The sequence below is a fragment of the Acipenser ruthenus genome, chromosome 8, assembly GCF_902713425.1.
Source record: "Acipenser ruthenus chromosome 8, fAciRut3.2 maternal haplotype, whole genome shotgun sequence".
NCBI classification, from domain to species: Eukaryota; Metazoa; Chordata; class Actinopteri; order Acipenseriformes; family Acipenseridae; genus Acipenser; species Acipenser ruthenus.
The window spans coordinates 16,644,791-16,658,739 of NC_081196.1; the positions used below are offsets into that span (position 1 = coordinate 16,644,791).

A 13,949-nucleotide genomic window follows, 5' to 3' on the forward strand; every position below is an offset into this window, starting at 1 on the left:
CATTACAGGCGCGGAATGATGATGACATGTTAACTGATTTTTGCCTCGATGCCAGTTATTATCGTGGGTTAAATGACATAATAATAATAATAATAATAATAATAATAATAATAATAATAATAATAATAATAATAATAAAAGAAAAAAACACTTTTCGTGTTTTTAGAGAAGGTATTGATAAATAACACATGCACATTTTTGCACAGGCAATGAGCTAGACAACCCTACATTAACAACAGAACCAGGCATATTGACGTTGTGGTTGATCATACTCCTTTATGACAAGACAACAACAAAAAAAAAAAAAAAAAGAGGAGGGCGCTTCTGATTTCAACGAAGCCCTGAGAATGAAAAAGAGAAGATTTTTAAATGACTAAAAAAATTACAAAGTTCATGATGCCTGTGATTTTTTTCCTTTTATTAGTGGTAGCGATATACTTCAGTTCTGATCAACAGGTGGGCAACATTTCAAGTATCTACCGCAATTCTTGGTTTATTTCTTAATATTGATCACAAGATGCTTCCTCAATTTGCCGTAAGGGTTCATGCATGGGGAAGTGTATGTATCCCGTGAATTTAAAGAGAATAATAGTTATGATCAGTAAATATTATTTCTTAAGTTAAGCGTTCCTTCAGCTAATTAAATAATTAAGTTACACTACAATTTAGGACCTGTGTCTGCAGTGGTGATTTGCATTCAGTGCCCTTATGAATCCATCTACCTGTTCTGAATTTCAGATTAAAATTAGAAATGCGTCTCGTTTTGAAGTGATTTTCATTTAAAAATGGTATTAGAATGTCAGTAGCCCTGTGCTTCTGTACAGATAGGCAGTTAAGCCTGCTGTAGAATTCTTGCAAAATAGTAACGTTTTGGTATTGTTGTGGTGCTGGGGTATCAAAATTGAAAATGTTTGTCACAGGGCTACAGATGTACTGTTAACCTCTTATTTCTACTTCTTTGCTGTCTTTAAAAATGGCTTTCATCCTGAAACTATTTTGTGGGGTCATTAAATCAGACAGTAAAGTAGGTAGACAGCTGCAGAGCTGCATACAGAAAGCCAATTACGTTATGAACAGGCATAAGCTAGAAAGAACAAGCACTTGGATTTCTTTATATAAAAAAAAAAAATCACTCAGGGAATTTGATAATCGAACAACTTTTCAATTTTGAGGCTCCCGGCACCACAACAATACCAAAGCTGTAATAGTTATTTAGCATGAATTCTACAGAAAACATAACTGCCTATATGTACAGAAGTATTCGTAGGGCTACTGACATTCTAAATAACATTTTAGGTCCTTAAAAATCACTCCAAAACGAGAGGCATTTCAACATAATCTGGGGGGTATATGTCTGTCTATGTCTGTCTGTTTCTCCCTTTGTCACACTTACTTACATATATCTAGAGAAGTGCTTCATCAGTTTTGATGATATAAGTCATGGTGACGTTTTTCATGTTCCAGTGATAGCTTTTGTTTATTTATTTATTTGTTACAGCTGTGCTGGGATAGGGTTTGTAATGTCTATTTGTATTTATCACTTTTGTGTAGTTCTGTGATGCAGCGAGGGACCATGGACTAAATCCCAAACCTTTTTACAAACTGGATGTTTCCTGGCCAAACCTTCCAGAACTCTTCACTGGCCAAGTGTTTGCTGTTGCTGTTAACCCCGTGAACGGTGTCATTTATGTTGCCCAAGTAAGTTTTATGGATTATTTTATAAACTGGTTTTGTCTCAAATGAACTCAACAAGCTATAAAACTATATATATATATATATATATATATATATATATATATATATATATATATATATTCATGCCAAACCATAGCATACTAAAGCACATTATTAATGATACTGTCTGATGTATTTCCAGAGAGGGGATAATGTGCCAAAGGTTCTCGTGTTTACCAGGGAGGGATATTTTCTTCAGGCCTGGAATACTTCATCAATTGAAATGCCTCATGGTATATTTATAGCCAATGCCTCCTCTAATCCATCTATATGGATCACTGATGTTGGAAATGGTAAGTCTCATTTGAGAAAGGAGTGGTGGGGGACATGAAGCTTAGTTCATTGCCATATAGAAATTTGATCAGGGATGATTTGTCTCTTTGGAAACAATAAAATAAAATTAGTAAAATATCAATTTGCACACTACAATTGTAGAGAGGTTTAAGTTTAAAATGATAGAAAGACACACACACACACACACACACACACACACACACACACACACATATATACACATACACATACACACACACACACACACACACATATACACATACACACACACACACACACACACACACACACACACACATTTCAAACCCTTTATTACTAATACTAATGCCCTCCATTTGGTATTTTGATGTTTAGATATCACTGCTTTGAGCATAGTGCTTAGGCACTTGATTTGTAACATGCAGGGTCTCATAAAAGCAAGAAAAAAAAAAATAGAAGTGGCATTGTAGAGACTTTGTCCCCATCACATACATTAAACTATATGATACTGTAAGCCAAGTAAACCAACTTTTTGGCTAATCCCTTTAAGTGTTATGACATTTTTGCCACAGTTTCGACCTGTGTATAAAGCCAAACTAGTTTGTCTGCATCCTTTATCCTAACTTGGCTGGAGTCAGTACTGTGACTAGATAAGAGATGATAAACTTGCCTATAATGGCAGTAAGAGAATATTGATACAGTCACTTTTGTGTGTAAATGATTTATACTTTGCCTTTCTTTAACAGGAAAGTATGGGCACACCATCAAGCAGTATACCCCCTCAGGTGAACTGATTCAGGTTCTGGGGTCAGCAGGAAAAGCTGGAACAGATGTGAACCCACTTCAGTTTGACCAGCCAGCTGAGATATTTGTTCATAGCTCTGGAGAGGTCTACATTGTTGATGGAGATGGAGGATTAAACAACAGGCTTATTAAGCTGTCAAAAGGTACAGTCATTCTTTTATCTTGTGGTTATGCCCTGGCGATGTTCGTTCATGCATAAGTCACACTTTTCTAGATCTACTTTAAAAACTTCTTCCAGTTGTAATTGAACTTGAAATGGACATTCCTTCACAAACGCTCACGAAAATCAAGGTCATGGTGATCTTGTGACAAATGATTTCTGGCATCTACTTGGTAGGTCATGTTTTCAGAACCAGTTTCCTGAATTTGATCAAACTTTGTATGAACATGTAAATATACAGTCATGGTGACCTATTGTGTGTGACATGCAAGAGGGTAACATGGGTATTAAAACTAGTTAATTAAAGACCATTTGATGCCCTTCGTGGGGATTACCTAGAAACAATGTCAAATATAAACACATTCTGGGGAAATACTTTGTAATAACAATCAGCAACTGTGTGTGTTTCCTGCCGCCACTATTATAAAGGTGTGTATTTATTTTCAAATCATCGCACACTTGTTAAAGAGTAAGTAGCAGGGTTCTGAAAAATATAGCGTTGCATGTCCTCACGTGTTGCTTTCAACTGTTTAAATAACATACCTGTAATTTTTCTTTTCATTTGTTAACATCCTGACAACTTTTTACACCTATAACTTTAAAGTCTGTTTCAAAGCTCTTTTCAAAATGTCCGCTCTAGTGCACTGATAGTTTAAGGATTATTGCCCACATTGTCAAACAGATAACACAGCAATAACGATTAATAATGATTTTTGTTTATTTTGTTTTTGTTTTACTCGCTCTTCCTGTAGTGATTTAGAGGACAGATCTAAAATCCCAGTGCACTAGATCAGACATTTTGAAAAGAGCTTTGAAACAGACTTTAAAGTTATAAGTGTAAAAAGTTGTCAGGATCTTAATGAAAAGAAAAATTACAGGTATGTTATTTAAACAGGTGTAGCAACACGTGGGGACATGGGACGCTATATTTTTTGGAACCCCGCTACTTACACTGTAAGCTAGAATGGTGAATAGAAACCTAAATTACAAGAGCAGTTTTTCACACAATGTAACTACTGTAACTATAATATAAGTCACATATATTTATCATTCAAGAACCATTATGCGAACTACAGATAGCTTTAATAATTCACTGCCTCACAATTCACATCCTGTAGGGAAATAACAGTGATTTACTGCACTACTACCTTCATCCAATACCCAAATACAGTTTTGCACATGAGAGTGACGTTTATATATGGTTACAGACAAAAGTATAGGCACCATACATTCAATAAAAAATAGGTTCATGATAGCATGTTAAATACATGCATTTGCTGAACATTAGCCACTACTGAATATGACTAAAATTCACAATTTCTGGTAGTCTAACAAACCATCTTTGTATAAAAAAAAAAAAAAAATCACTTAAGCAATTTCAAATATTTGTTCAGATAGAGGCCCAACCGCAAGCCTTGGGTACCGGTGTGTGTGTGTGTGTGTGTGTGTGTGTGTGTGTGTATGTATGTGTGTGTGTATATATATATATATAATATATATATATATAGATGTGCTCAAATTTGTTGGGACCCTTACAGCTCATTATGCTTCATTCCTCCTGAAAAGTGATGAAATTAAAAGCTATTTTATCATGTATACTTGCATGCCTTTGGTATGTCATAGAATAAAGCAAAGAAGCTGTGAAAATAGTTGAATAATTGCTTATTCTACAAAGATATTCTAAAATGGCCTGGACACATTTGTTGGTACCCCTTAGAAAAGATAATAAATAATTGGATTATAGTGATATTTCAAACTAATTAGTTTCTTTAATTAGTATCACACATGTCTCCAATCTTGTAATCAGTCATTCAGCCTATTTAAATGGAGAAAAGTAGTCACTGTGCTGTTTGGTATCATTGTGTGCACCACACTGAACATGGACCAGAGAAAGCAAAGGAGAGAGTTGTCTGAGGAGATCAGAAAGAAAATAATAGACAAGCATGGTAAAGGTAAAGGCTACAAGACCATCTCCAAGCAGCTTGATGTTCCTGTGACAAAAGTTGCAAATATTATTAAGAAGTTTAAGGTCCATGGAACTGTAGCCAACCTCCCTGGGCGTGGCCGCAAGAGGAAAATCGGCCCCAGATTGAACAAAGGATAGTGCGAATGGTAGAAAAAGAACCAAGGATAACTGCCAAAGAGATACAAGCTGAACTCCAAGGTGAAGGTACGTCAGTTTCTGATCGCACCATCCGTCGCTTTTTGAGCGAAAGTGGGCTCCATGGAAGAAGACCCAGGAGGACTCCACTTTTGACAGAAAAACATAAAAAAGCCAGACTGGAATTTGCTAAAATGCATATTGACAAGCCACAATCCTTCTGGGAGAATGTCCTTTGGACAGATGAGTCAAAACTGGAGCTTTTTGGCAAGTCACATCAGCTCTATGTTCACAGACGAAAAAATGAAGCTTTCAAAGAAAAGAACACCATGCCTACAGTGAAACATGGAGGAGGCTCGGTTATGTTTTGGGGCTGCTTTGCTGCGCCTGGCACAGGGTGCCTTGAATCTGTGCAGGGCACAATGAAATCTCAAGACTATCAAGGCATTCTGGAGCGAAACGTACTGCCCAGTGTCAGAAAGCTCTGTCTCAGTCGCAGGTCATGGGTCCTCCAACAGGATAATGACCCAAAACACACAGCTAAAAGCACCCAAGAATGGATAAGAACAAAACATTGGACTATTCTGAAGTGGCCTTCTATGAGTCCTGATCTGAATCCTATCGAACATCTATGTGGAGAGCTGAAACTTGCAGTCTGGAGAAGGCACCCATCAAACCTGAGACAGCTGGAGCAGTTTGCTCAGGAAGAGTGGGCCAAACTACCTGTTAACAGGTACAGAAGTCTCATTGAGAGCTACAGAAAACGTTTGATTGCAGTGATTGCCTCTAAAGGTTGTGCAACAAAATATTAGGTTAGCCGTCCCATCATTTTTGTCCATGCCATTTTCATTTGTTTTCTTATTTACAATATTATGTTGAATAAAAAATCAAAAGCAAAGTCTGATTTCTATTAAATATGGAATAAACAATGGTGGATGCCAATTACTTTTGTCAGTTTCAAGTTATTTCAGAGAAAATTGTGCATTCTTCGTTTTTTGTGGAGGGGTACCAACAAATTTGAGCACGTCTGTATAAATATATGTACATGTACAGGCTAACCCCCATGTGACCTGGAGAAATGTTCATTATATCACAGTGTTCACTATAATAGGGTTTGGCATTTTTCTGTATAATAATGACAAAACAGGCAAATTTGAATTGAACATCAATATATAGTACTTTTATGAAGATACTTTCACATTGATCAGCATTTAAACAGTATTGTGACAAGTACTCCTGTCACGTGTGGGTAACCACATTGCAGAATTTATTAAACACAAAACAGAAAGTAAACAAACAGGTCATGTGACGCTACCAACGATGGTAACGCACAGAGGACACATACAGAAGACAGGCAAGGCAGTTCATGTTCATGAAGTTCGCTGTGCAGCCATTTTAATATACCGGTACTGTACTGAGAGTAATATCTGTAGTGAGCAGTACTGTGTACAGTTGGTATTGTTCAAGTGCACCAGAATACTTGACAGGCGCAAATGTAAATTAGTACTCTAACTAAAAACCACGAATTCAAGTCGCTCCCCCCAAATTTGAACTTTTATTTTGGCCACAAAGGTGCGACCTTAAATTCGAGTAAATACAGTAATTGTGTTGGGAGGTTTTCTCCTATATCTAGAAATTCATCTGAATAGCACCATAAAATAGGGATTTTATTTTTAAAAAAATGTAGGGGAAAAAAACCCTGTGGGAATTCTCTAGCTAAAATGACAGAGAAAATGTATGATTAGTACAGATATCCTGTTTTAAAATGAACATACATGCTTGCTAGAAGTTTCTTTCAAACCTACGCATTTGAGAACTATAAAGTATTTGCATGGTGTGGCCATTTTTATAGATTTTTTTTTTCTTAGCTCTAAACAGTTTAATGAAACAGGATAGGATGAATATGTGAAAGTTGTTGTCTTCATTGACAGATTTAGAAGTGGTCTGGATGCATGGAGAAAAGGGAACAGGACCAGCTCAGTTCTACATCCCTCACAGTGTTGCTGTGGATTCATTTGAAAGAGTAAGCTTCGATGTAAACCTAGCATGCCAGTACACTGCCAAATTTAAGTAACACCCTTTGTTAATTTAAAGCAATGAAAAAGCTAAATTGTTTTACTTTTCTTTTTGCACGAAGGTGTGGGTTGCTGACAGAGGAAACAAAAGAATCCAGGCTTTTAATGCTGTCACAGGGGATTGGCTGGGATCGTGGAGCAGCTGCTTTGACAACGCTCCATATTCTGTCAGGTAAAAGCTGCCCCGGCCTTCCAAAAAATGGATTGCATTTTCTGTCTCTAAAATGTATCCAACTGGAGATTTTGTATGCAGTTTTCTGAGTTGCAGGTTGAAGCAGATAATGTATTGTTCTGAGTACTGTGGCTTCTTGCTAGTTTTATAGTGTTAGAAGGGTTTCATTCCATTCAGAATATCTCCCTAAAACCATAATTTTGAGCAAGGCGCTGGTGATAACCCAACAGATGAACGCAATCAGACTTTGGCCTGTGAGGAGATACTGGCACCATGCTTTGCACAGTGTACTCATGTCTCTGCATCTTTTGCGATTTTGAAGGTTTGCCTTTTTGATTCAAGATATGTTCTTTTGAGTGTCTTATAAAAGTGCAAATGCTGACTTAGCATTTAACACACTACATTAGTGTTTTTTTTTTTTTTTTTAAACTTCAGATTTTTGGTTACAGCTTCTGATTTTCAGTTACAACCTATAAAAAACGATAAAACAACCCCAATACAAAAAAAATAAATCCATGTATGTCCAATAAACACTAGAAATGGTTACGTTGACTTGACCCCTACAAAACCTACAAAAAAAACCAAACTTTCCCTCCTTCCTGACTCGCATTGATTCGTTCTGAATACTTAAACCCACCCCAACTACTGAGTAGCAGCAAATTCCTACATTTCTGTTGGAGTATTGAACACGCTTGCGAGATTTAAAGATTTAAAATGAGATTTTCTTGGTCTCGAGATTAAAAGCTATATTACAGTACGATAGAATTTATTTACACACTCATGGAATTTAAAACAGAATTGCAAATTGTGGCGAAATGTAAAAAAATGCCTAAACACACAAAAACCCCAGTAGAATATGCCTGTGACTATAAGGATTTCTTTGTGGAAGACAGCAAAGGAAAGAAGGTATTGTACAATTGAAAAAAAAAATTACATATAACTCAAAAACTAGCTAAAAAATAAGAACTGAAAAATTAAATTAATAAAAACTCAAAAACAGAATCCCCAATTAATAATAAACTCTGATGTATTTAACATTTTCTACCATATTCTTGAAAATATGAACCTAGGTTGTTTTTGTGGTCATATGCAGTCCTTTGACTCTTGTGATCCAACACCATCGATCTCCACCTTGATTGCAGGTCCTGCAGTCTGGCTGGATTTGGTATTTCAGCCCAGGGCTTTACAGAAAGTCATTGTGGTCACAGAGATAAAAATTCTGAGAGTTTTTAAAGAAAATAAATCCAAAGAAATTGCTTATTTTAAATTTGTTTACGATTCTATTTAATTTGTGTTAGTGTTTGACTAATATATATATATATATATATATATATATATATATATATATATATATATATATATACATATATACATATATACAGATGTGCTCAAATTTGTTGGTACCCCTCCACAAAAAACGAAGAATGCACAATTTTCTCTGAAATAACTTGAAACTGACAAAAGTAATTGGTATCCGCCATTGTTTATTCCATATTTAATAGAAATCAGACTTTGCTTTTGATTTTTTATTCAACATAATATTGTAAATAAGAAAACAAATGAAAATGGTATGAACAAAAATGATGGGACCGCTAACCTAATATTTTGTTGCACAACCTTTAGAGGCAATCAATGAGACTTCTTCACCTGAGACAGCTCCAGCTATCTCAGGTTTGATGGGTTCCTTCTCCAGACTGAAAGTTTCAGCTCTTTCCATAGATGTTCGATAGGATTCAGATCAGGACTCATAGAAGGCCACTTCAGAATAGCCCAATATTTTATTCTTATCCATTCTTGGCTGCTTTTAGCTGTGTGTTTTGGGTCATTATCCTGTTGGAGGACCCATGACCTGCGACTGAGACAGAGCTTTCTGACACTGGGCAGTACGTTTCGCTCCAGAATGCCTTGATAGTCTTGAGATTTCATTGTGCCCTGCACAGATTCAAGGCACCCTGTGCCAGGCGCAGCAAAGCATCCTCAAAACATAACCAAGCCTCCTTCATGTTTCATTGTAGGTATGGTGTTCTTTTCTTTGAAAGCTTCATTTTTTTGTCTGTGAACATAGAGCTGATGTGACTTGCCAAAAAGCTCCAGTTTTGACTCATCTGTCCAAAGGACATTCTCCCAGAAGGATTGTGGCTTGTCAATATGCATTTTAGCAAATTCCAGTCTGGCTTTTTTATGTTTTTCTGTCAAAAGTGGAGTCCTCCTGGGTCTTCTTCCATGGAGCCCACTTTCGCTCAAAAAGCGACGGATGGTGCGATCAGAAACTGACGTACCTTCACCTTGGAGTTCAGCTTGTATCTCTTTGGCAGTTATCCTTGGTTCTTTTTCTACCATTCGCACTATCCTTCTGTTTTCTGTTTTTCCATTTAAATAGGCTGAATGACTGATTACAAGATTGGAGACATGTGTGATACTAATTAAAGAAACTAATTAGTTTGAAATATCACTATAATCCAATTATTTATTATCTTTTCTAAGGGGTACCAACAAATGTGTCCAGGCCATTTTAGAATATCTTTGTAAAATAAGCAATAATTCATCTCTTTTCACAGCTTCTTTGCTTTATTCTATGACATACCAAAGGCATGCAAGTATACATGATAAAATACCTTTTAATTTCATCACTTTTCAGGAGGAATGAAGCATTATTTCAATGAGCTGTAAGGGTACCAACAAATTTGAGCATGTCTGTGTATATATATATATATATATATATATGTATATATATATATATATATATATATAATATATATATATATATATATATATATATATATATATATATATATATATATATATATATATATATATATATGCTGAATATCTAAGTGGCCTGAAGGCCTTAACTGCCAGTAGGGCAGCAAAGCTTTATTTTTAAGCTTTTAATCCAGACACGTTTTGATCTTCAGATGTGGTTAGCCGATCACAGCGTTTAATTTATCCAACCCATTTTATAAAGACCTTTATTAATCTGTCACTTGTCTTTGTGTGTCAGCCTTTGATGGTAGATTGTCAAGTTTGATAGTCTGTACTACAGAAACAAAAATAAATCGGGTTATCCATCATAGTGTCTAGATCAACATACAAGACAGTTATATATATATATATATATTTTAAATGTGTCATTGGACAGTCTCCTGATTACTTAACCAGTAAGCAACGTGTTTCTGATTCCCCCTTACACATTGTTGTCTTTCCAATACAAAACCTCCCAGCAGTATAGAAAGACGTAAGTCAATCTGCCTTTTCATTCAAGACACTCTGATTGCATCTCAACAACCCTGGTGACCAAAACAGGCTTCTGTTGCAATTTATTTTGTCTGTGTTTTACAGGCTCACACCAGACCAGAAATATTTCATTGTTGCCCAGTTGAACATCAATCAAATAACTATCTTGGAAGCACCACCAGTGGGAGCTATCGGGTACTGTAAGATAGTAAGTGTTATCCAGCTGGGTGAAGACATCAAACCTCACCTTGTTGACGTGGACCTGAAGACCGGAGATCTTTATGTGGCTGAAATCGGGGCACAGCAAGCACAGAAATTTATACCAATTTATACATAAATCCAGTCTTTTTCTTTGTTCTTTTTGTTATGTTTGCAGGCTAAGTTTCAAGCAAAACAATTTATAATTTTGAAGGGTAATTGAACTTTGTAACTTTCATACTGAAATTTGGACCAAAATAAATACTTCCAAACTCTTAAATCAATAATAATGGAGTTAACTTTGATAAGTAGGAAATCAAAGATGCATATTAGGAAACAAAACAAGAAATTGTGTTCAGAATTTATATTCTAGAATATATAAGGAAAAAGGCTAGGTACATATTGATGGTGTTTTTTTTTTCTGTTGCACAGTTTAATCTTGTGTTATCTGTATTTTGGGATTGGTTAGGTGGTAGTTGTTTAAAAATATGATATGAAGTCACCTGAAACACAACTGCAGGAATAGCACTCTCACAAAAAAAAGAAGTACACCGACACTCACATTCATACACTGTAGCTAAAGGGAAAATTGCATATTGTCTCTCAAAAAGCTTGAAAAATGAACACTGCATATATTACAGTAAGTGTAGGACGTTACACCGTTGTTGGTTGTTGTTTTTCATATGAATTATATCTTGCTGTTTCACTAGTTTTAAACTCTTAACTGTGCCAGACTTGTGTAACTAAAAAATATGCTGTATGCCATGTCCTTGTGCCATATAAACTTCACTGAAAAGTATTTGTTTCACATTGTATCTTCCCTGACAAAACATTGAAAAAATGTTATAAACCCGGAGGCTTAATGCATCACAACACAAAACAACTGCATGTTTCCATAACAGTAATGTGTTTGCATGCAAGTGATGATCCACCAGATACATTGAGCTAAATGTATAGCAGTACTTATTGATGATAGAAAGTAGACAATAGTATCAAATGAATGGACTAAACCCTTTGGAAGGTAAGCTTGTTCAATACATTTGGTATGGTCCTCCTAAAGTACAGTTATAGTAACGTAATTACAAAAACTATTATTATTATTATTATTATTATTATTATTATTATTATTGCTATATGTTCAGTTTATTTTGAAAAATTCAATTCAGGTTAGAAATCTGATTTAATCAGGTTTACCCCTAAAATCAGAACCCTCTGTTAAAGATAAATCCTAATTTATTTTTGTGAGCCAGCGTGATGTTTCCTAAAATTAAGTGATGTAAATTAGGTTGTATTTAATGACTCAATGAAGACCTTAGTAATACTGTATTTGATTACTGTTTTTTTTTTTTTGTTTGTTTTATAAATATTTTTTTATCCTACATGTGAAATCAAATATTGTGCAATAAAAGGTAATTTAATCTTCAGTGCTATTACTGACAGTTTTCTTCTCACTTTAAGCACACTTCTATTTGGTTATGAAATAAGTTAATGAAATACAGTCGCAGAGAAAAGTATTGGCACCCTAGGCTTCTTATACTACAATTCAAGGTAACAGATTAAGGACAAAAAGCAAAATACACAATTTCTAGTAATTTAACAAATAATCTTTATCAAAAAGCAAACAAACTCATTTAATTTCAGGTATTTGTTCATGACACAAGTATTGACACCCCTGCTTTAGAATTGTGTGTCCTCCTTTTTGCTTTTATTATGGCTTTCAGGCGTTTATGATAATTCTTAACCAGTATTTTACATCTTGTTGGTGAAATCTGGCCCTTAATCTCAGACAGATTGGATATGCAATGCTTGGTTACAGCTTTTTTTCAGATCAGTAAAAAGCACTGGTAATTGTGAAGGCCTATCCAGAACTTTTATCATTTGTTTTCTTAATTCCAGTTGACTTCGCTGTATGCTTTGGGTTGTTGTTGTGTTGGAAGATAAATTGTCTGCCAACCCAGCCTAAGAGCATATGGTATCATTGTACTCTGTAGAATGTTTTGATACATGGCAGCACTTGTTTCATCTTCAATCACATGAATGTCTCAAGTTCCTGAACTGAACACCCGCATATGATCGAACCACCTCCATGTTTAACTGAAGGCACATGATTTTCTTCATTGAAGGCTTTCCCTTTTTTTCTCCAAACATACTGTGGTCCACATTTGGGTAAAATGTTTATTGTGGTCTCATTGGACCAGATCATTTTATTGAAGAATGCTTTAGATTCCTGTTCATATTTCTTTGTAAATTTTAGACGGTTTGCAGCGAGGTCTACGTGCACACAACTCTTCTGTGTTCAGATTCCTTTGTACATCTCTTTCCTGCACTATTATGACTGATGCTTCTAAAGGCCTGTGGGTGAAGCTGTTAATCTTGGATCTTTTTTTAGCTGCTCGGACAATTCTCCTACCTGCTGTTGTCGTAATTTGTTTTGGACATCCAGTTCTTTTAAGCATTTCAATTAAATTTGTTCTGTGGTACTTCTTATTTCTCCGATTGTGGATTTTGATATTCCATATTTCTTTTGATACTATTCTGTAGCCATTTCCTTTGTTGTAGTTTGCTACGAGTGCTTTTCTCAAATGTGAATCCAACTGCTTTGTCTTGACATCATTTGCTGTGTTGCCAAAAGGTTCTTCAGCAGATATTTATATTACTGGTTATCGACTTTATAATGCAACTTAATTACTGTGTAATGGTTTGAATCAATTCATATCATTTTTACTTAGTTATATTATATTTTTTCAGACTCAATGTAAAGGTGCCAATACTTTTGTCATTAGCAAATATTTGCAAATGATAAAATGCTTAGGGGTTGGAGTAATCAAGATATACCTCACTCCACCCCAGATAAGCCACATCTGGATTTTACTGGAGCATTTATTACAGAATAGCACCTGGGTCATGAAATCCAGGAGGATTCTCCTGTGCCCTAAAATACAGCGGTTGGTTATCCTGACGGTATGAACTGATCAACTAAACTATTAAAAACTGGTGACAGACCAGCAGGTGCAGTACTCAATATATCTTAGATGTACAGTTTACTGAAACAGGTTGCTAAGTTACATTGGTATATCTCTGTTTTGACTACCAAACATACCGAGTAAAGTTATTCTGATAGAGATCTGGTCCCATTTGTCAGAACCCCAAATGTCAGACGTCTCCAGATTGAAAGGGACTGGCGGAGGGAGTGGTCTT

At 35.5% G+C, this 13,949-nt stretch overlaps 1 protein-coding gene across 1 annotated transcript; it reads left to right on the forward strand.

The window, feature by feature from the left end:
* Window positions 1–220: 220 nt before the first annotated feature.
* LOC131737734 (NHL repeat-containing protein 3-like) lies at window positions 221–11,550 on the forward strand. The gene is made up of 7 exons (XM_059028623.1): window positions 221–456; window positions 1,552–1,698; window positions 1,877–2,027; window positions 2,754–2,954; window positions 7,004–7,095; window positions 7,210–7,319; window positions 10,659–11,550. The coding sequence occupies exons 1-7, from the start codon at window positions 370–372 to the stop codon at window positions 10,888–10,890; spliced, it is 1,020 nt and encodes a 339-aa protein (XP_058884606.1). The 5' UTR covers window positions 221–369; the 3' UTR covers window positions 10,891–11,550.
* Window positions 11,551–13,949: the final 2,399 nt, after the last annotated feature.

Bases quoted from the DNA above. Each gene is read 5' to 3' on its own strand.
- LOC131737734 (XM_059028623.1), top strand. From the start codon at position 370: ATGACTAAAAAAATTACAAAGTTCATGATGCCTGTGATTTTTTTCCTT. The intron at 1,699-1,876 runs GTAAGTTTTATG...ATGTATTTCCAG, and splicing joins GTGTCATTTATGTTGCCCAA to AGAGGGGATAATGTGCCAAA. The intron at 2,955-7,003 runs GTACAGTCATTC...CTTCATTGACAG, and splicing joins GCTTATTAAGCTGTCAAAAG to ATTTAGAAGTGGTCTGGATG.